At 35.8% G+C, this 22,317-nt stretch overlaps 1 protein-coding gene across 2 annotated transcripts in view; it reads right to left on the reverse strand.

Moving 5' to 3' along the window:
* The window catches only part of ALPK3 (alpha kinase 3), a 1,816,810-nt gene that overhangs the window by 109,798 nt on the left and 1,684,695 nt on the right, over window positions 1-22,317 (reverse strand). For both annotated transcript variants that reach the window (XM_044057338.1, XM_044057337.1), the window contains one exon: window positions 14,340-14,388. In XM_044057338.1, coding sequence (XP_043913273.1) covers window positions 14,340-14,388 — 49 coding nt within the window. The remainder of the gene's footprint in view (window positions 1-14,339; window positions 14,389-22,317) is intronic.

Here is a 22,317-nt window from a genome sequence, read left to right on the forward strand (position 1 = left end):
AACATCCATTCTGGCCTGCATACCTTCAACTAACAAAGAAAAAAAAACTACCTGGTACTTTCCCAGGCACTCTCAGCAATCATCAGCCCACTTACATCAGTCTGAATGGAGAGATGAAAAGTCAGCAAGCAAAAGAGAATAGTAGTGCTGAAATTGAATTAATTCTCAAGTCTTGGTGAGTACCTTCGTGAGGTGGACCCTGTTTTTACAAATTCTCACCAAGGTGACACTGATATATAGACTGTATTTATACAGCATATATCATGGACAGAAGTAGGTCAAAAATTAAAAGAGATAGCTGGGTGCACAAGACCCAGGGTACAAAAAGTGCTCAATTCTGGTAGATGTACTGGTGCCAGGACCAGAAAAAAATGACAGTGTAGAATCCTCAAAATATGGAAACATTCCTACAATGGGGCCAGGCCAGGCCCAGGGGAGGATGCCCCCCCCCCCCTGTTGTAGAAGGAAGTAACAGTCCACAAAAATCACAAAAACTGATAGGCCAAAGAAAAGCCATAAAGACGACAGAGTGGACTATTGAGGATAAGAAAGAAATTATGTATTGTTACTATTATGCAAAAAGCCCAGAATTTCCAGACATAAGCTGTACAAAACAATTAAGAGAGAAATTAGAGGAAAGAAAAATACTTCCACAAGAAAAACTGTCAGAAGCTTCAAATGAAAATTTGCATTCATTAATACAACAGATCTGTGAAAAACAGCACATTAATCAAGAAACTTAGATCTCTTTGGGAAAAAAAGCATATGAGGTAGTGCAAAAATATAAACAGCAAAACCTAGAGATATTTGAAAAGTATAAAAAAGAAATATGGACATGGGAAAGAAAGAGAGATTTGATATGGTGCAATATTTATGTAAAGGAGAAAGCCAAATTAATCAATATAAAGAAGGCAGCCCCAAAGATATTCGAAGAGAAATACAGGCAAAGCTATCCAGATATGGAAAATTTCACAATAAAAGAATCACAAAGATGGAACATAGAAAAGATTAGTAAAATAGAAGCTAAAAAATAGAAGTTGAATTTATGGAGTGCCTGTGAAGTGAAGGATTTGGTGTAGAAGGTCTAACACAGGTTACATCACAGCATGATGGAGTGAGTTCCCAAAGTAAGGAGAAACAGGAAGACAGGAGACATCTGAAGAAGAAATATGGACATGGGAAAGAAAAAGAGATTTAATATGGTGTAATATTTATGCAAAGGAGAAAGCAAAACTAAACAATACAAAAAGAGCAGCACCAAAGATATTTGAAGAGAAATACATCCTAAGGAATCTAGACATGGAAAACTTTACAATACAAAAAAAATAAGAAGACAAAGAGGAAAAGTAGAAAAGGAGATTAGTAATGGAGAAGTTAAAGAAATAGAAAGTGAGGTTATGGAGTACCTACAAAGTGAAGGATTCAGTGTAGAAAATCGAATGCAGAAAGCACCACAACAGGACAGAGCAATGGATATAAAAAAATTAAGGGGAAACCAGTGGAACAGGAAGCAACTGGTCCGGTGCCATATCAAGATATTTTTGAGCCTTCCACAGGAAACCAGTATAAATGTTCACTCAAAGCTAGACAGCAAGGAAAGGAACAGGAAACTGTGGAAACTCTGATGCAGGCAATGTTGAGGAGTGATAGGCCAGTGAGTTCCCATATGACAGAGCAACAGATGGCACAGGATGAAACTGAAGAGAAGGTGCCACAGGAAGATGCTACAGAACTTTCTACAGAATACCCACACAAAATGGAGAACAAGGGATGTGCCCTCAGTTTGGAAGAAAATGAGCTAAGAGAAGAGTTGCTTGATATAATAGACATGGATAGATATATTAAGATCAATGAGAGAAATAGACTGTAGAAGGTCAATAAAACCCCAAAAGTTATAAGTCTGATAAAACAAATGAATGCAGTAATTAGGGATGTCCATAGAGATCCATGCAATATAATAGAAGTAAACAAGATATATTACTGTGCTGCTAAATTAATAACTGATAAAGTTCTACCACAAGAACACAGGGTAGCAAGGGAAAGGAAGGGTAGAAATCAAATACCATAATGGAAGTATCGAATACAGAAAATTATAAAGCAATTAAGACAAGATGCATCACTGTTAGAATACTATAGAAGAGGGAATAGATCAATAAAAATACTAAGATAGATAGATATGACAAAAGCAATGCGAGGTATTAGAACAGACCAGGATCTATCATGCACTATCGCAAATAACAAACTATACATTTCAGCACAGGCGGAAAAACTTAGAAGATACACAGATAGATATAAAGGAAAAGTACAAACTAAGCAATTTATTGATGACCCAAAAAAGTTTTATAGAGAACTGGGAAACGGTAAAAGGAATTGAAAGACCGCCAAAAAAAAAGAAATAGTTACATTTTGGAGAAGTATCTATGAAGATCCTGTGGAACATAACAAAGATGCTAAATGGATAGAAGTAAAAGAAATAATAAGAAGTTTAAAGGTGCAGGATATGAAATAGGATGAAGTAACAGCCAGAGAGACTGAAACAAATGGGAAAAGCTTCTAATTGTAAACCCCAGGCCCAGATGCAGTACCTAATTTTTGGTTAAAAGTATTAATATCTTTGCATGAAGATTTAGTCATGAGTAAGAACTATTTATATGCGCACCCCGAACAGACACCAACCTGGCTAACAACAGGCAAAACGATGCTCCTACTTAAGAGTGAACCTGCAAGCTACCCTAAAATTATAGACCGATAACTTGCCTTTCGATGATGTATAACCTATACATGGGAATTGATGCTGACAGAGTTTATAGTCATTTAGAAGAAAACTCAATTATGGTAGTAGAACAAAAGTGCAATAAATGAAAGTCATATGGAACAAAGGATCACTTGTTGTTAAATAAAGTCGTACTGGAGAACTGTAAAAAGAGGAAGCATTTAAGTATGGCATGGATTGAGTATAAAAAAGCATTTGATAGCATCCCACATTCATGGACAAAAGAGTGCTTAAAAATGTATAAGATACACCCTACACTGATTGACTACATTACAGTGTCCATGAAACAGTGGCAGACCACTTTGCAATTAAGCCATGATAAAGGACAGATTATTATTCAAGGGATAAAAATTCAAAGGGGGATATTCCAGGGTGACTTTCTGTCACCATTGCTATTCTGCCTTGCCATTAACCCATTAAGCTGTTTACTTAACAACTTAGGCCATGGCTACAATTTTTCTCCTAGAAAACAACAAAGTGTAAAGACTTCTCATCTTCTCTTTGTCTATGATTTAAAACTGTATAACTCATCAGATGAGGAATTGAAAGCACAGCTGCAGGTTGTCAAAACTTTTTCAGATGATATAAGAATGTAATTTCATATTGATATATGTGCAAAAGCAACCCTTTAGAGCAGGAAAGCTGCAGCACCAGGTAAACATCAGTTTGGGACAAGAATGTGATATAAAAGAACTGGATCAAGAGGGAGTATATAAATATTTGGGAAGTGAAGAAGGATCAACAATAAGCAATGAACAAATGTGAATAAAACTTAGTAATACTTTAGAAGACTTAAATTAATTCTGAAAACAGCATTGACATCTAGGAACAAAATCCAAGCTATAAACCAATTTGATCTTCCTGTCATAATTTATAGTTTTGGAGTGATTGACTGGCCCCAAAATGTGTTGTATAGATTATACAGGAAAACAAGAAGGATGCTTCATGCTCACAAAATGATTTATAAAAATCAGTGTATACCAAGATTATATGTTCCCCATTCTGAAGGAGGGATGGACCACCTTGAAATTTGTTACATGTATAGATCTACAATTGTGGGACTCCACACATATTTGCTGACCTCACAAAACCAAAATGTAGTGAAAGTTTTGAAACATGAGAAGAATAAATCTAAGTTGACTTCTCTGCTTTATCTAGTAGAAGCATATCAGTATCAGGCAGGAATGGAAATCAAACCAGAAGTAGATAAAAATCAAGCAGCAACTGAATGTACCAAAAAAAACAAAGTAAGAATATAAGGTGAAGGACCAAATGAGAAGGCAAGAAATGTAGAAAAAGCATAAATACAGCTGCAAGTATAGAAATCTTCTGGAAGAACCTCATGTTGATCAGGAGCGAATGCAGGAATGGTTAAGGAGAGGCGAATTCAAACTAAGAGATGAAAAGTTAATATTGGCAGCCCAAGATAGTATGCTAATAAATAAATAAATAACTCCCAAACGCTAAAGGTGGTCTGTCACAGTCAATATTGGCAGAAAAAAGACAGAAAATCCACCCAAGGATGGCCAATCAACGAAATCCACCAGTGTTCCAATTAAAATGTAATCCTTTAATACGAATAAAACTTTGACCGTATTATACGATTATAGCAATTATACGATCTGAGGAAGACAACAGTCGAAAGCGCTTATCGGATATCTTCAAGGGACAATTTTGAGCTTTTTTATTTTTCATTTTATTTTCAAGTCGAAGTTTTATTCATATTAAAGGACTACATTTTAATTGGAACACTTGTGGATTTCGTTGATTGGCCATCCTTGGGTGGATTTTCTGTCTTTTTTCTGCCAAGATAGTATGCTATGTACATGCTGGTTTACAAAGTCCATTGAACATGTGGGAGAAACAGACAAATGTAGGTTTAGTAAAACAGAATTGGGAAACATTCGCACACCTTGTTGCTGGTTGTGACATATTAATGGCGGAAGGACTGTATACTGAAAGGCATAATAATGTGGCAAGACTATTGCACTGGGGATTGTGCAAGCATTATGGTATTGAAGTGGCTGAAAAACACTGAAAACATGAGTCACAAAGCATCACAGAATATGATGAAGTTTATATTCCATGGGATCACCCATTACCAACAGTTCAAAAGATAGATGCAAGAAAACCGGATATAGTGGTCCAAGAAAAGAAGACAAAAGTAGCATTGATCACTGAAATCACTACACCCAGTGACTTAGAGTGTCTTGTGCACAGAGAGACACAAAGTCATAAAATATCAGGATCTGCAGGCAGAAATGAGAGCAATGTGGAGGAAAGATATCCAGACAGTTCCAATAGTAGTATGAGCAACAGGTCTTATAAAAAAGAATCTACAATTGTATTTAGGTATGTTACCAATCCATGTAAACCCATAAAAATTGCAGAAGGAGTCATCACTGGGCACATTGCTGGTGCTGCGAAGAGCACTTTTGGCTGACATCAAAGATTGAAACAATACTAATTTCATGAACTTTAATCTTACTTTGACTTAGGAATGGGGTCCATTCCCATCATAGTATTAGAAACCCAAAAGATTTGGAGAAATTAAAAAAAAAAGTAAAGATTATCACATGCCCCCTAAACTACTGCACTTTAATTCTATAACAAATCTAGCAAATTAAATAAAACTATCTACAACAACATCCTCAAATAATGTAACTGAGATTTCCTCAAATACCTTCCAGTAGACAACATTGTCTCTTACTTTAATGACTCTTTTCTCACTGTGCTAATACAGCTATCCCCAGTAAGACATAAAACAGTAAAAGTAAACACTGCCTCATGGATAACCTGCCGAACTTAACTAATAATGGAAGATGGGGACAAAGCCTGGAATCTATGGCACAAAAACAAAAGACAAGCAAATCTAGAAAAATATTGCTGTCTAAGCAATCAAATCAAGGCACAAGCTCATAAAGATAAAATGAATTCCTTCTCCACTAACCAGGCCACACATACAAAAATACCAAGCAATTTTGGCAAAACTTAAACAACCTCTTGAAACTAGTCAGAAAACCCACCCCAAACCCCTTTCCATCTGACCCTAACAATGACAAAGCTGATAGATTTAATAACCACTTCATCCCTGCTCAATGGAAATCTTCCTACATAATTCCAATACTCAAAATTGGCAGATCTGTTGTGAATGGTCTATTGCTCCACAGCAATCCTCTCTCCAAAGTACTCAAACCTGTATCCACCAACAACTTCTAACCTTTCAACTTGAAAGCCAGCTATACCCTCCCACCCAACATGTTTTTCAACCCTACCATAGCACCGAAACTAACCTACTACATTTCCTTGCTATTAGTCAAAGCAGAAATTCAGGCCTTATCATCTCCACTCTTCCTTGACATAAAAAAGTTTTTGAAACAGTTTCATACCAACTTTTCCTAAACAGACTCCATCTTTAGTGGGATTGCAACTTCTACTATGAAATGGTTCACCAGCTACCTTAATAACAGCACTGAGTCTTTGCAATGGATTGACTGACAAACACCTTTACCACCCACACTTGTCTCAACAGGCATTCCCCGAGGTTCCATTCTAGGACCCAGAGTTTTCAACATCTTCATTAATGACACACAGAAAGAGTCAAAACCTGACAACATTATTTGCTATGCAGACGACTCTACACTAGTCTGTTCAGCCATCAGTCTATCCATCTTAGAAACCTTCACAAAAGATGCTCTGTGGAAAAATGGCTAAAAAATCTGAACTGCTTTTAACCCACCCCCTAAAAAATACTTTTATCCCTCCTGAAAACTATAAATGAAAATAACACTAATCAATATTCTCTACTCAAAAAATACAAAAATTGAACGTCACCAATACTGAATTACTAGGCGTTATCACTGACAAGTTAAAGATAAAAAAACACTCACATCAAGGCTAGGTTTGCTATGCAGAGCAAAACACATTCTAAATGATCATAGTAAGAAAACAGCAGCTACATCCCTACTCTTCCCCATTCTCCTATATGCCTCAGTTTTTACAAATCTCCACTCTTCCACTGAACATAAACTGCAGCAATGTTACAATGAAATCAGTAAATTTGCATGCAGCCTCCCAACCCACTCCTTCAATACATCTCTCTATATCACTTATGCCATTCAAGATACTACACCACCCAGTTAATACACCGTTACTGACTAATCTCATCAATTGACATGTGCCAAATAAAAACTTATGCTCCAATGGGATTAAAATAGCTGAATACAACAAATCCAATAACTCATTTTGTGATTCACTGTACTCAGTCAGCATCTCTAAAGCATGGAATAACCTTCCAAGTAATATCAGACTCTTGAGAAATATGAAGCACTTCAAAGTTGCACTGAAAGATCACCTAGTGAAAAGGAAACTATGTAGCTGTACTTTATCCACACACTGATTTCCACTTTTTCTTTCACCTTCTTTTTCACCACTTCCCTGTACTACTAACATGCCCCTCCCCCTATTTTTCCCTTACACTTACCTGTTACCACTCTTTCCTCCTTTACTTGCTTTCCCCATACATTACCTTCTTGTAACCATCTCCATCTCTAAATCCTTAGTAATCTCTAACCTTCTCTCTGTTTTCACCATATTCTGAACTAAATTACATTGCGCATCTAATCCTCTCTCCTGAGGCACTAACCCTAATTATCTATACATTGTATTATTTTCCACTTCCGATAATATGAAAGTAGCAGTTTGCAAACATATAAAAACTTTTTGAACTTTGTAACATTGTACAAATACTCTGCATTTCTTTGATTGCCCAGGGTTACCTGATTTCTAAACTTTGTAAAAATATTTAAACTTTGTAACAATAGATACGGCTATTTTTTTGTATCTTATAATATGTCTATGTTATTGGAGCTTTCCTCCCTGGGGCTCAGCTGAAAATGGGCATGCAATCCCAATCATACTTTCACAGTAAACAAAAGTAAATAAAATAAATAAACCCATGTACCAGACCCAGATTATGTTTTCATTTAATACTGGAGTATTGCCTACACTTTGTGTTGAGGGTAGGGATTGTCTGCCAAATTAAATGATGCTCCACTTTTTTTGCATTTCATTGCATCTGGGCCCATTTCAAACACCAGGTATTACCTAGGAGAGGTTCTTTTTGAAGGGTACAGGTGTTGGGAGGGGGGCTTAACAATAATACACAGTTTGCAGTAATCCACCACTTTAGTTAACAAGAGGTCCTGATTCTCAGTTTGGAGATCAATGTAGTAAATGCTAAAAAAGTGGGGGTCTCAATACAAACCCTGGGCGACTCTGTTGGTTGCATTCTTACTTTCAAATGAGGCACATGGTGCATGAACTATGTGAATTCTCTCTTTTATCCAGTTTGCTATCCAATTGCAACACATAAGTATCTCTAAACAAATAATGAAATCCCCAAGGAATAAACTGTGCCTGCAAGCCAACAACAAATGTAACTGAAGAAAACAAGGCACAGTCGTGTTTCTGTGCCTTGTTTTCTTCAGTTACATAAATATCTATCTTTAAAGCATTTAGCTTACTTATAATGTTCACATGGGATATGGTGTAAAATACTTTACTAGGTAGGATAGGGCTGTTTGCAAACAAAATGATACTACATTTTTTTGCATTTCATCTGGGCCTATATCAGTACATTGCTTATTAACCAAGATAGGTTCTTTCTGAAGGGGTATAGGTGTCAGAAAGGGTGTTAACAATAACACACAGTTTGTAGTCATCTGCTGACTTAGTTAAGCAGAGGTTCTGGTTCTCTGTTTGGAGATCAAATAAGTAAATGCTGAAAAGGTGGGGTCCCAATACAGAGCCAGTGAGACCCTGTTTCTTTACTTTCATACTTTCAAATGAGGCACCTACCACATGAACTATGTGAGTTCTGTCTTTTAGCCAGTTTGCTATCAATTGTATTAGATAAGTTATTTATGTTTAAAACATTTAGCTTACTTACAATGTTCACATGGGGTATAGTGTCAAATGATTTCCCTAGGTCAAGATACACTGTGCAGACAGGATAATCACTATCAACAGTATATGTAACCCTCTCAAACAAGTTAACTAGATTTAATAGGTGGGCTTTTCCTCTGATGAAGCCAAACTGATGAGAGACCAACCTCATAAGATTTTGAATTTCTGATATCATTATTGAGATCACTTAAGATATGGGCTAACTTGGACTATCAGGCTCATAAGGCTGATGGGTTTGTAATTGCCAGGGTCTGCTGTAGGACCACCCTTATGGAAGGGCATCAGTACTATTGTAAGACAAAATCTGGGAACATATCCTGTGGCTAAGTCTCAGGTAACAGTTTGAGAGGAGGTTTATTATCATAATGTTTGGCGCTCCTTATTTAACATTCAGATAAATTGTCAGGTCCCACGGAGAAACTACTTTTAGTCTTTGACAGCACCTTTATAACATGTTCTTTGGTGATAACATAGGAATAAGGTATTCTGGGATATGTAGAGTTTGGACAGATGTTTTGGAGGTGAGGTTTACACTATACATGTTTACTAGTATACTAGCAATGTCTTTTGGGTCAGGGTTGGTGGTCCCACTTAGGATAAATTTTGAGAACTAATGGGTATTGTTCTTAAGTCTTCTAACATAGCTAAAGAAGGACTTCTTGTTATCCTTAGCTTCAGAAATTAGCCTAAGTACATGGGTTGCTTTACCAGACCTAATAATGTGTTTTCATTTCCCTGGTAATATTTTTATACACCTTTGTTATGAGGAGTTTTGGATCTGCAGCTTAATTTAAAGAGTGTTTTTTCTCTTGTTAAAAAACATTTTTAAGGGGTAGGCAAACAGGGTAAGTTTTTTTAATTGGTAGGCAATCAGGGTTTTTTTTTAATTTCTCATTCTATTTTGCTTTTGATGGGACTGTCAATTCCATCCATTTGTCTATAATGAGCGTAGAAGTCCTCTGTAAAGCTGACTGCTGTGTGAGGGCCCAAGCTAGTGCTATCATGTGTAAATTTTGAGATTCTGTTTTATAATTGCATGAGGTTTGCTCATTTGAAGTTCTTAAACTCAGAGATGTAAAGAAAACACTTTTTCCATCTCTGGGTTTTGCATCTACCATTCCTTCAGGCCTGGTTCTAACAGTATTGGTTTCATCAACTTTAGAGATTTTGAAGGCAAAAGTCACAAGTTTACAGTCAGACTTAACCGAGGAAGGAAAGACCAAGAGAATACTATACATAGAGGCTATATTTGTGAGGAACAGAAAATTGTGTCCTCTGGTTTTATTAACTATCATTTCTAGGGAATTTTTGTTGATTAAGTCCAAGAACTTCTGGGCATACCCAACATGAAAGATATATATGATTCAGTTTATTGATGGTTATTAAAGTCTTCCAAAAAAAAACTTGACCATTGCATGGAAAATCACAAATTTATCCACAGGCTGGCCCCCATGTCTCTTACAGACAGAGACCGACAGTAAACATTCCCTAAATAACACTGGATGGGTAATCATAAATTTCTTCCCTGGGCTGGCCCCCATGTCTCTTAAAGACAGAGGCTAAGATTAAACATTCTGTAACTAACATATCCCTGACATAACTTTTTAGCAACCTAACATACCCTTCCTAACAGTTAAGATTCACATGTTACCAGGGGATGCAACTGAGTTGGGTTGCCTGGCTAGGTTTATAAAGGTCTTGGTGGTCATTAGCCTAGTATATACCTATGAACCTATAAATATCTGAGTTCTTAGTAATAAGTAATTTCTTGAATACTTTTCAAAAATCTGGCATGATTATCTGGAGACATGGAAGGTATCCTGCAGCAGGCTGTAATATGGTAGTTTGTCTTATTTACAGTTCTAAGTTCTGTTTGTGGGTCTCAGGGAATCTCTCTGGAGGTGACATAATCATTGACAAATATGGAGATACCAATGCAGTTACCACTAGGCCTGAAGGTATGGTTGATGCAAAACCCAGACATGGAAGGAGCTCTTTCTTTACATTTAAACTAAGTCTCAGTAATTACACAAACATGGGTATGTTCCAGATGCAGGAGAGAGTATAATTCTGTAAGCAAACTTACCATAACAGTAGATGTCCAAATGATCACTGCTTTAGTAGCCTTAGCTACATGCATTATATCCTGTCAATGATATAAAAGCCAGCCAGCTTCAAAAGCTTCAGGGCACCTTCCCCATGCCCATACTGTCAGACAGCTCAAGCTGAGCTGACTAAAAGATTAGTTTGGGCACCAAGCTCTTCAGTGCTTTTCAGCTAACAGACAGAAGGAGGCTTGATAGGAAGAACAAGAAATGAATAGCCACACACTGGCATAAACAGCATACAAAAACAAGAGGAATGGGGGCAGGGAATGGCTATTGCATTTGGAAGAAGAAGAGCCCAGCAGCCTCTACAGAATGGCCCATGACAAAGCCTGATATAGTCAAATACAACGAATCAAGCATATCTTTGTAAAAGTACGTACAGAGGCCCAAGTTGCTGCTTCTAGAATCCAATCCTTTCCAAAGAGCCATAGATGAAGGCCCTAGTAGAGTGGGCTCAATCCTGCCTGGAATAGTTTTGTTGTGGTGAGAAAAACAAACGGTAATACCTTAGACAGCCATTTGGAAATGGTCTGTTTCAACACAGGTTGCCCCTTCATATCTTCACAGGAAATGAACAAAGAGCTGAAAGATTTTTTTTTTGGCAAGATAGTACTTGAGTTGTCTTTTGGATATCTCAGGTATGCAGTTTTTACTCATTTTTGGGTTAAGGAAAAAAAAAACAGATATGTAGAGTTTGGCTTAAAATAAACTCTGATGCCACTTTAGGCGTAACAGGATTAGTTCTCAAAGAAACCCTGTCTGTGTGGAAAATGAGGTAGAATTGACTCACCATAAGAGCTTGCAATTCAGATTCTCATCTTATATAAGTCAGTACAATCAGTTAAACTGTTTTCTATGTGAAGAACCTCAAGTCATCCAGGTTAGCTGGTTCAAATGGAGCAAGTGATGCTTCTTTCCCAGGGAAAACAAACAGCAAATGCCAGTAAATATAAAACGTCTTTAAAAGTCTCTTTTCTCAAACAGAGTAAAAAATCACTTTTGAACACTTTCTGAGCCCCACAAAGTAAAATAAACACATTTGTCCACAGATTAAATGATTTTCAGTTACTTTAAACAACTTTTAAACTGCCAGGAAAAAGGAGCACTCCTGTTTAAAACTACAGGACAGTCTCATTACAGTCTTTTAAAACACAAACTTCTAGCTTTAAAATAATGTTCCTGAAAAGAAAGTATAAATAATGAGCAAAATTATTAAATGGAAGTTTTTTCACCAAGGGGGAACAGCACAAGCCAACCACTGATCCTCGAAAGTCTCAGAGGGGCATACTCTTCAGCAGCAGTTAAACTCTGAAGGGCTTGACGCCCCAAATTATCTTTTAATCAGCTAAGCTTGAACTGCCTGACAGTTTGGGCACATAGAAGGTGCCCTGAAGACTTGGAAGCTGGTTGGCTGTTATACCCTTTGCAAGATATAACTCATATAACTAAGGCTACTGCAGGAGTGATCACTTTGATGAATATCTGCAAAATCTGGCAAGTTGCTACTCAGACATTTCATTTTGAAAAGATCCACCTTAATGTGGTCCAGACTTGTTGATGAATTTGCTACATTGGAATGGACATTAACTAGACTCTGTCTAAAAAATGCATTATTGGGGGAAAGTAAGGCCTTAGGCAGTATTTGGAAGACTTTGAATAAGTGGTGCACTTCATCCATTGTAAAACAAATTGGAATATCAGCTATCATGTCACTTGCTAACACATAGTGTATATCTTTGTACCTCAGAATCATTCTTCGTGGTGGAAGGATTCTCCTCAGGACCATAGTCTTACCTGGATTTGTCAGCATAAATTAATTTCTTCTGTATCTGTTCCTTTTCTGTTCTTTTGTTTTCTTTTCTATAGACACTCATTATGAGGGCCAGTGGGACAAGGATGGTGGTGAGTGAAAAGAGTAGTCATTACTAACATCATTTCACATTATTGGCAAGATAAAGAATATTCACATACTGGTTAATGAAAGTAAATAAATAAACAGAGCACTAAAAATGACAAAATATCCTCTCATTGGGTCTACAGCAACTACTGCTGAAGCTGGAACTGGATGAAATAGACCAGTCAAAGCTTCAACCTGACAGAACTTAAGTGGAAAAAAAATCTGTATGGGAGTAAGTTCTTTGTACCTCACATACATAATTATTCTAGCTTTAGCATTAACACAGCCATGCAGAAAAGCGACAAACACCTGGAAAAAGAATCACAGATGGTGTACACATAGAGACTGCACCAGCACTGATTTTATATGCAGAACAGTGATCAGGGAATTCAATACTGATAAACTGAACCTGGCAGGTTTTACTCTTTGTCGCTTTATACTTGACGAACAGTAGAGTAATAAGGATAATGATCTGCAGAACATACTTAGTTCACCTGCACTTATGTTCCCTAGTAGTGCCATGCAACAAGGATGGCCTTAAGCCTAGATGGAAAGGAAGAAGGGAATTCACACTCCTGTAGTTCAAGGCTCATGGTGAAGTAGTTGATCAGCACAAGCCTCTACAAGCAAATAAAGAGCAGAAATCATTAAATATGAGGAGGATGTAGCAGGATTGTACAGCAAACTGAAGGGTTTTACACTTACTGACATAAACAGGTACAGAATGCAGTGAATGAGGAATGCCAAGCCACTAAACAGTTCAATGGTTCACAGGATGAACTCACAAGTTATATAGCAATAACACTCAGACACAGTTTCGTACCTTAATCTATCTTCTGTTGGAGGCATCTAAATTCATCTGTCATTGTATAGCTTACAGGAAGCCCATCCATCAACCTATCAAGATGGATTTTCTTTCCTTGTTATGAAGAACCATATAAAGTAAATATGTGACATGTCTTGTTTGCTTTAAATGCATCCCAAAGAATCATTATTGATTCTAAAACTAGCTGATAATTTGCGTATGCTATTGTATATTCTTTCTTTATTATGTTTTGTTTACTGGGCTGTCAATCTGGGTCCTGGTCTGCTTTCAGTTCAGGCCTAAGGGAAAAACCTGCAATTGCAAAAATGAATTCTAACACACAGTCACAAGATGACATTCAGCAGATCAGACAGCAGTCATAAAAATAAATAAGCAGAAATAATTTTCAATATAACACAACATAAGGTACAACATATAGGACTGTGATCATAAACAAGCCATTATATGTTTGAGAAATGGATGTCAAGAAATTCACCTTGAGAGCAGAGTGAAGTAGCAGTACTACTGATATGAGACAAGTTAGTGCAAAGGAAATTTTGGAGAAATTTAAAGATACGAGCTGTTTGATTCTCAGATCGGTGTTAAGTTTCATTACCATACTGCATCTCATGTACAGACAGACCACAGTACCACAGCAAGTTCCATGCCTTGTCCTGAAATATTCCTGACTAGTCCAGCATTTGTGTCATGTCTCCAATTACTTCCAAGAAAAACAAAGAACATCTCAAATCTAAGATACTTCTGATCAAAACAATTTATTCTACTTACCCTTTCACTTTTACTGCAATTTCCACACATGTGGCTCTCCAATTAACACCTAAAATACACAAGGAAAAACAGCAGGTTGTTTAGTTTAGGTCTGACCAAGCAGACACGATTAAGGAAGTAAGTGCAAAAATCCAGTATCAAACAAGAAAAATATGAATAAGATAACAGAAGATCAAGTATTCATCAAGTACACCCCTCTCAATGAAGATGTTTATTATTTTTTGACAGACTGTCCAATTATTTTACTGCTATATGCTGCATATAATCATACCTTTCCTTCCTGGGTGCAACAGCTGCTGTTTACCCTAAAGATTGCTGATGTTCAACTGTTAGTTTAACTACTTAATTATTTTTGGTTGACAAATTTTGCTATGCTTTAAAGTCTGTTACTAACTGACTTGCAAGACTAGTCTGCCAGATAGTGATCAATTAGGTTTTATACAGTTTCTGTGTCAGACTGTGACGACTTAAAAGTGGAAGCATGAACAATATTTCCTCCGATTTCAATAACTTTTTTCTCAAGTGTATTCATGTCCCCCGAGATTCCAACTAAGTGATGCTCATTGTGATATAATAAGCTTGCCTTTAAAGAGCTTTCTGTAAGTGTTTCACCACAGAAACCCCACTGCTGCACCTCTTTCTGCAGGTTAAATGTGTTTATCTGCCCATCTTCAGGCCAATCCATTCCCCAGAAAGGACCTGGTGCATCATCATTTTTTTCATCCCATATACATTCACCCTTTATGCAATTAAATATGGGTTGTTCCATCACTTACTCTGGATTGTACCCTCCTTTTTTCTATTACAATCAGTAGTATTTACTTGCCTTATTTTTATCATCACTATATTCTGTGTTTTCTCTAATTTTAATTTTCTTCTGTAACATATATGCATTTTGCATTTTTAATGTCTTTTAATTAAATTGCAAGCTACCTTTCTCATCTTAACAAGGCTTAGTGATGAAGTCTAATTCTGCTTCTTTGTCTATGTCCCTGCACTTCATAATAAATAGGAATAACCTGTCATTATGCCTACTGTTCTTACCTTCCTGGCTCCATGACTATGTTATAACCGACCCTTCAGGCAACATGTTCTGTAGGCCCAAATTAGATAATTCTATCAACAATTTCAACTGCGATTATATTATTACTTCATATTACTGGTGGCCTTTTTGGATTTTGAAAGGAGTCTACCCTTGAAGGAGTTATAAAAAGTTTTATTTACCTCCTAATCTTAAAGCTACTCATTCCTAGTGATATTAACCTTAAACCTTGTCCCAGTGCCATACTCCCAACCCCTTTGTTTCATTTTAAGTACTTAAAAATGGATTCTTTAAAGTAGTCAGTATTAATAACAAATGGCACTTATCTGAGACCTGAATCATCTCAGAAAAACCTAGATATACTTGCCATCAATGGGACATGGCTAAGAAAATGTTGTCCATCTGTCCTTCATTTGTGACAACCATTTTCTCTTCTCAATCAATAGTCCCAGGATAGATGGTGGTTTTCTTTTACTTTTCAAAAATAAACATGGTTTCAGCCTTTTAATTCACAAATAAAGAGACTTGTCTCCTTTCTTTGTCTCGTATAGCTTGTCAAAAAGCATACCAGATCCACTACTAGTAATGACACTTACTGGATGCTGTTCGCAGCAAAATCACACACACAGTTGTAGGGTTTTGTTCATTCTCCCAAATTTTTCAGTGACTAGTGTCTTATTTTCTACTAGTTATTTAAATGTTCCTAACTGCCATCTGCATACACTACCAGATTTATTACTGAAAATAAGAAAGTCAGCCAGTAATTAGACTGCATATATAGGAGCCCTGTATAACGAAAAAGACCCCCAACATCACCTTGGACTACTTCTTGAACCATCTTATTTCTGCTCAAGAAGGCTGTTTCCCTAAAAGACTTGGACATCAGTTATACAAAATACTCCTGGATTACTTTTATTAATAAAGCCTATCTTACGGAAAGAGACCACGCCTGTTTTGGTGTAGGAGGATCACACATAATTAGCACACTTTATTAAAGCTTCTCATCTCACTGGAGACAAAATTCAATATTGTTCAATGACACATGCCTGTTGCCAGTCAAACAAAAAAATTCTGGAAGTCTTTACAGATTTGACTATGCCCCCCCCCCCCCCCCCAAACAGATGTCTGATCTAAAGAGTTCATTTATCAACCTCTTTAAGGACCACAATTCATCCAGTGATCCCACCCCACCACCACACACACAAACTTACCAACACCTATCTCAGCACTGGGCCAACTCATTCATTTCTACATCTTCAGTTTCTGACATTTCACATTAAAGAAATGCTACAATTTTCTAGAAAAACTCCAAAACCCTTTGACCCCTAATCTTCCTTTTATATCCAGTTTTCTTTAACATGACTGTTCTTTGTTTTTTGAGATCCCTTGTGTATATTTGCAACCTGTCTCCTTCAACAAGTATCATGCTCTAGAAAGCTTTCAACACGGTAAAGTGGGATTTTATGAGTAGGGCAATGGACATATTTGCTTTTCCTGATACAATAATAAGGTTAATTAAAAGGATATATGGGGGATAGGATGCAAAAATCAAAGTGGGAAGGTTCCTCTTTGTTAGAGGAAACAGGCAAGGTTGTCCTCTTTCCCTTTGTTATTTGCATTAGATTTAGACCCAATGGCAAAGAAAATTAGGGACTCAGAAATTGCAGAATATTATTGGTACGGTGTTCAAGAAAAGTTGGCTTTATTTGCAGATATTACTATGTACCTGATGGAACCAGAAAAGCACATCTCAGTGTTCTGGAATATTCAGAGACAGTTCCGGTTTTTTTGGAGGATATAAAAATGAATGAAGATGAAACAAAGGCTATAGCTATAAACTATTTACCCACACATGAAACAAAGGCTATAGCTATAAACTATTTACCTACAGCAATACCCATATAGATGGGGTCATGATACAATGAAGTATGTAGGGATATGTATTAAAAGGGATTTGGTTATGGCATCTAAGGATATATGGGAAGAGAGTAAACAAAAGATAAAACAAAATTTAGAAACCTTTTACCTATGTATATAGATAGCAAGATACAAGCAGTAAAATGTTTTTAGTCATTTTAGCTTTATTTACAGGTCAAGCATATTTTTATTAACCAGAGGAGAAGTTGTAGGCAGTAGGTAATAAAGGTTGAAGTATTTTATTTGGGAGGGGAAGAGGGGAAGAGTCAAGTGGAATAAGCTGATCCTCTCAAAAGAATAAAGAAGTTCAGGATTACCTGATTTGAAGGGATACTTTAGAGTTACACCAGTTAATGCCCTTACAAATAACACAAGCAGAAAGCTATAATTCAAAGTGGAAAGGAATGATGATGAAGCAGGGAGATAATTCAAGAAATAAGGAAAGAACTGGATTTTGGATGCAGATCCATAAGGACCGTAGCAACAGTCATACAGAATATCATATTCATAAAGTAGAAGAAAGTATACTAAAAACTAAGCTAACAAGGGGATGGAGAAAGGAGATTATGCCAATAAGGATGACTATGAATAAGGGTACACAGAATAGACAAACAGGGGTAGCATTTACTGGAGGAAGATGGCAAAGGAATCAAGTTACTGGGAACAAATAATTAGAGATGGGAAAGGAATACAATGGAAAGAGACCAAGAAGACATTTAGATTGCAGGCTAGTGATTGCTTCTGCTATCACCGACTGACATTACAGTATAGACAAAGAGAAATGGATAGAGGAATCCTAAATAAAAGACCTGCACTGGTTGAGTTTTTAGTTGAATCTAGAACAGAAGCTGCTGTTAAAAAAGGGATAATTAGTACTGCATATAAAATATTGCACAATAACTACAGAAATTAATCAAAAGAGATCAGAAAAGACTGAAAATAGATATTAGATAAGAAATTCACAAAGAAACAATGGGAGGATATATGTATGGCTCCTAAATATGCAACAGAACCTAGAAGACTAAGGATTTTTGCCTGTAAGTGTTTTCATAGATACCTTTATATCCAATAAGACTCCTCAGGTAGATGGCAAATGTTGGAAGTGTGACAGGGAAGAAAGAGATAACTGGGAACATAGGTTTTAGGAGTGTAATGAGTTGGCTGACTTTAAAAATTACCTACAGAGTACTCTATCAGAAATACCGGGCAAGCAAATAAGTTTAACTAAGGAAACAATATTTTCTGAGCTGGGATACATGATCTGAATTGCACAGACACAGTAAGTGCTTGTTAAGTTTAATTCTGGTGGCTGTCAAAAAGCAATTAGTAGAAAATCAAAATCAGAATCTAAACCAATTATACTTAAAGTAGCGAATATTGTAACAAAGATAAAAGAACAGGCCACGGGATCTTTAGAAAAGGGTAGGAGTAAATTACATAGGGAAAATGGAAACTGTGGGAACAATACATGCACAAAAATGTTTTGGAGGTAGAATGAGGTTTAAGAGGGGGTAGGAATTGAGTAATTTATGTACGATTGCTTAGATTATAAGGTATATAACAATTTATGTTATGTATAATTTTTATAGATGTGAACTTGCAAATATGGTTTGATTATTTTATATAAATATAAGTTTGCCTATGTCACAAGTGGTAATTCAATAAAGGTGTTTTAAAAAACACAAGTATCATGTCCTCTGAAACAAACTAGTAGCTTCCCACTTCCTAAACTCTCTTCTCCAACATCTTCACAAGACTTTCACTCTATTGCCACTATGCATTATCCAAGATCCATGAAATAATTTTCTAAACCAAAGTCACGGAACATATCCTTGACTGATATACAACAAGAACATGTTTCAGGACAATAAATGCTACCTACTTACTCACTGATCCCATCTACACTGACATGGGCAAGCAGCTTCCAATAAGTGCTATTTCAATAGATATGACTGTAGCTTTTGAATCTGTTGATCATTTTATGTTTTTAGCTAAACTTTCCAGGGTGAACTTCAGTGATGGAGTTTTGAAGAGGCTTCATAGCTACTAAACAAAATATTTACAGTCATCTCAGCAACTTATACAACAAATACACATTTATAAAAGCAGGGGTTTCTCAAGGGTCACTCCTAGAGCTTATTTTATTTTCTCAATTTCTTAATGATCGTCCTAATTCCCTCTCTAGGCTTAACAAAATATTGTGAGCTAATGATTTCCATCTTCTGAAGTCAAGTAAAACAACTTCTGTGATACAGAAGGATTTACAAAAGGACCTTTCTTCTTTTCAACACTGGTTGATTTGGAATAAATGTACTATTGTTAGAAAGAAATCCAAAGGTAAAACCTTCCAAAAGCTGAGACATGGCAGTCCTACTAAGATACGCAACCAGCTTAATAGCTCTGTTATACAGGTTCTGCAGCATAAATATCCATGCGCATGATTCAATCACACCTTTTAAAGTTCCAAAACCACTGTCTCTAACATGCTTAGTTAGCTTAAACTTTGTTATATATTGCTCAGCTATCTACCAGAAAGGTCCTATCCCCTATATGGAGTACACTCTTCCTGTGGTGATACTGCATTCCTCACATAACACTATCTTCTTAACTACTATGAAAGGTTTTAAGCAAAATTTGCTATTTCATCTTGCTATCAGGTGAAAGGGAATGTCAATGTATACACTATCAAAGAAAATTAAATGACTATAGGTTAGTGGTAAATCCAGACTCCTCTGTATCCATAACATTTAGGACTCATAGAAGCATGGATCTGCCACTAACCTTTAACCATTTACTGCACATAAGGCTATGATAATTTCTGTCAAAAACTCTGAAATGAATATAAAAAACTTGCAGCATTTATTGTAAACATATCTGCAAATTTAAAAATTTTGCTTTGATTAATATGCATAGAACATATACAGTTTGGGACTTTATTACAGACTGGGTGATCTACATGATGATTTGTTCATGTAGTGCTTCTTATTTGGGGGAAACTTCAAGGGAATGGAAGAAGTGAATTGCCGTGTACTTAAGTGGTATAAAATGCAAAATGGTCTACAGGAGATTGTATAAACATACTTTAAAACACCAATTAGCATTAATCACTTTTCTAGGATTCAGAGAACATTTAACTATGCAAAGGAAGCATCTGATGTTAAATTACAAAGAAAGAAAGGCAGTGGATAATTAACCTGGGATCTATACATAAACCAAAGAAGAATCAGTGTTTTTTGATTTTTACTTTTGGATTTGTTTCACTGATTGTCACTAGATGGTGATGGTATTATAGGAATATAACTATTTTTTGTGAAATATTCTAAAATGTGTTTTTTAAATTCAGGTATATAACACATTGCAATATACATGTTTTGCCCAAGTTAGAGGATTATTATTAGAATGTAATATAAGCTGATTATAAATAATTTCAGTTATTTTAATAAGTTAAACATGTATTTTTAGTGGCTATGGCTGCGCATATGATTTTCAGATTGAAACTAGTCACATGATTTGTTCACATTACTTAAGTGCTAGCTTATAAAACCTTTTATTAGACTTGCACTGATGACGCTGATGAGAAACCATTTTTGTATGCCTATTAAATACTGTGTTATTAATCTATTTAATTGAGTGCTGGATTTTTTGGACTTGGATTGCTTTATTGTAATAGGGCGTGTGCACTGATCTTTGTACCTCTTTATATATTTTGTGTGTGTGTGTGTGTGTGTGTGTGTGTGTGTGTGTGTATGTGTACAAAAAATTAAATTTTATCTGAACGATTCCTGGGCTTTTTTGGATAGCCTGTGTGAATATAAGTTGTACGGGCAAGAAACTATGATGGCCACATTTGATATTGCTTCCTTATTTACCAATATTCTACAAACCAAAGGGGTACAATTTGTTGAGTTTTATTTGGAAAATATTTGTAAGTTTGATTCTGCTTCCATTAAAGTTATAAGTTGTTTGCTTAATATGGTTCTTAATAATATTTTTTTTTGTATTTGATCACCATATTTTTCAACAAATTATGGGTATCACAATGGTCAACCCCACTTTTGCAAACCTTGTCCTCTGTTGGTGGGAAGAAACATTTTTTGTGAATTAACCTCTTTTTCATTTTGTCAGTTTTTATAAAGGATATAGTGATGATTTATTTTTTATCTGGACTAGTAGGGATGACATTCTTGTTAATTTCCTTGACAAAATCAATGACAGCATCTCTTAAAATTTATATTAACTGGGAAAGGTACTGAAATCAACTTTTTAGATGTAATGTTAACAATGGATGTATTAGAACAAAAATGTACTTGTTCTGTTTTTATAAAAAATACATTCAGAAATAATTACTTGCACTATCATAGTTTTCATCCTGAATTTATGAAATTAAATAATTTTTAGAAGGCAGTTAATTTGAACTAGTCGCCTAGTAAGCGACAATGCGCATTTTGTCCAAGAGGTATAATTTATTAAACAACTATTTTTAAATCCAGAATATCCTCCAGTTGAACTTGATAAAATTATAATTGGAGTACTAAGGGATCGTACAGTGAAATGGCTTCCCATTTTAGTTCATCCTATAATGGTCAGTCAGCACAATAGGTCTAACCATTTTACTGACAAGGTTTTAGCTTTTCCAATAACTATGTCTACTGATGGTACAGAGATTAGGAAGGTTATTAATTCAAATTGAAAAATTATTTTAGGTAATTTTGAACTTTCTAATATTTTGGGTGACCATCCTAATTTTGTATTGAAGAAGTCCTCTAATTTAAAAAGTTTGTTGGAAAATTACTTAGATAGGGACAAAAAATGTTTCGAAAATTCAGTTGGGACCTTCAGTTGCACTAACTGAAAAAAATGCAGATTTATGAGCAATTCTAATTTGGTTCATTTTGAACATTTGAATTACACATTTGTAGCTAAGAGCAGTATAGTATATTTAGCAATGTGCTGTACATGTTCTGCATTTTATATAGGTAAAAGTGTTAGAGAATTACATTTTAGGGTTAGAAAACATTG

The sequence above is a fragment of the Protopterus annectens genome, chromosome 15.part0 (genome assembly GCF_019279795.1).
Source record: "Protopterus annectens isolate FY-2018-M chromosome 15.part0, PAN1.0, whole genome shotgun sequence".
Lineage (NCBI taxonomy): Eukaryota > Metazoa > Chordata > Ceratodontiformes > Protopteridae > Protopterus > Protopterus annectens.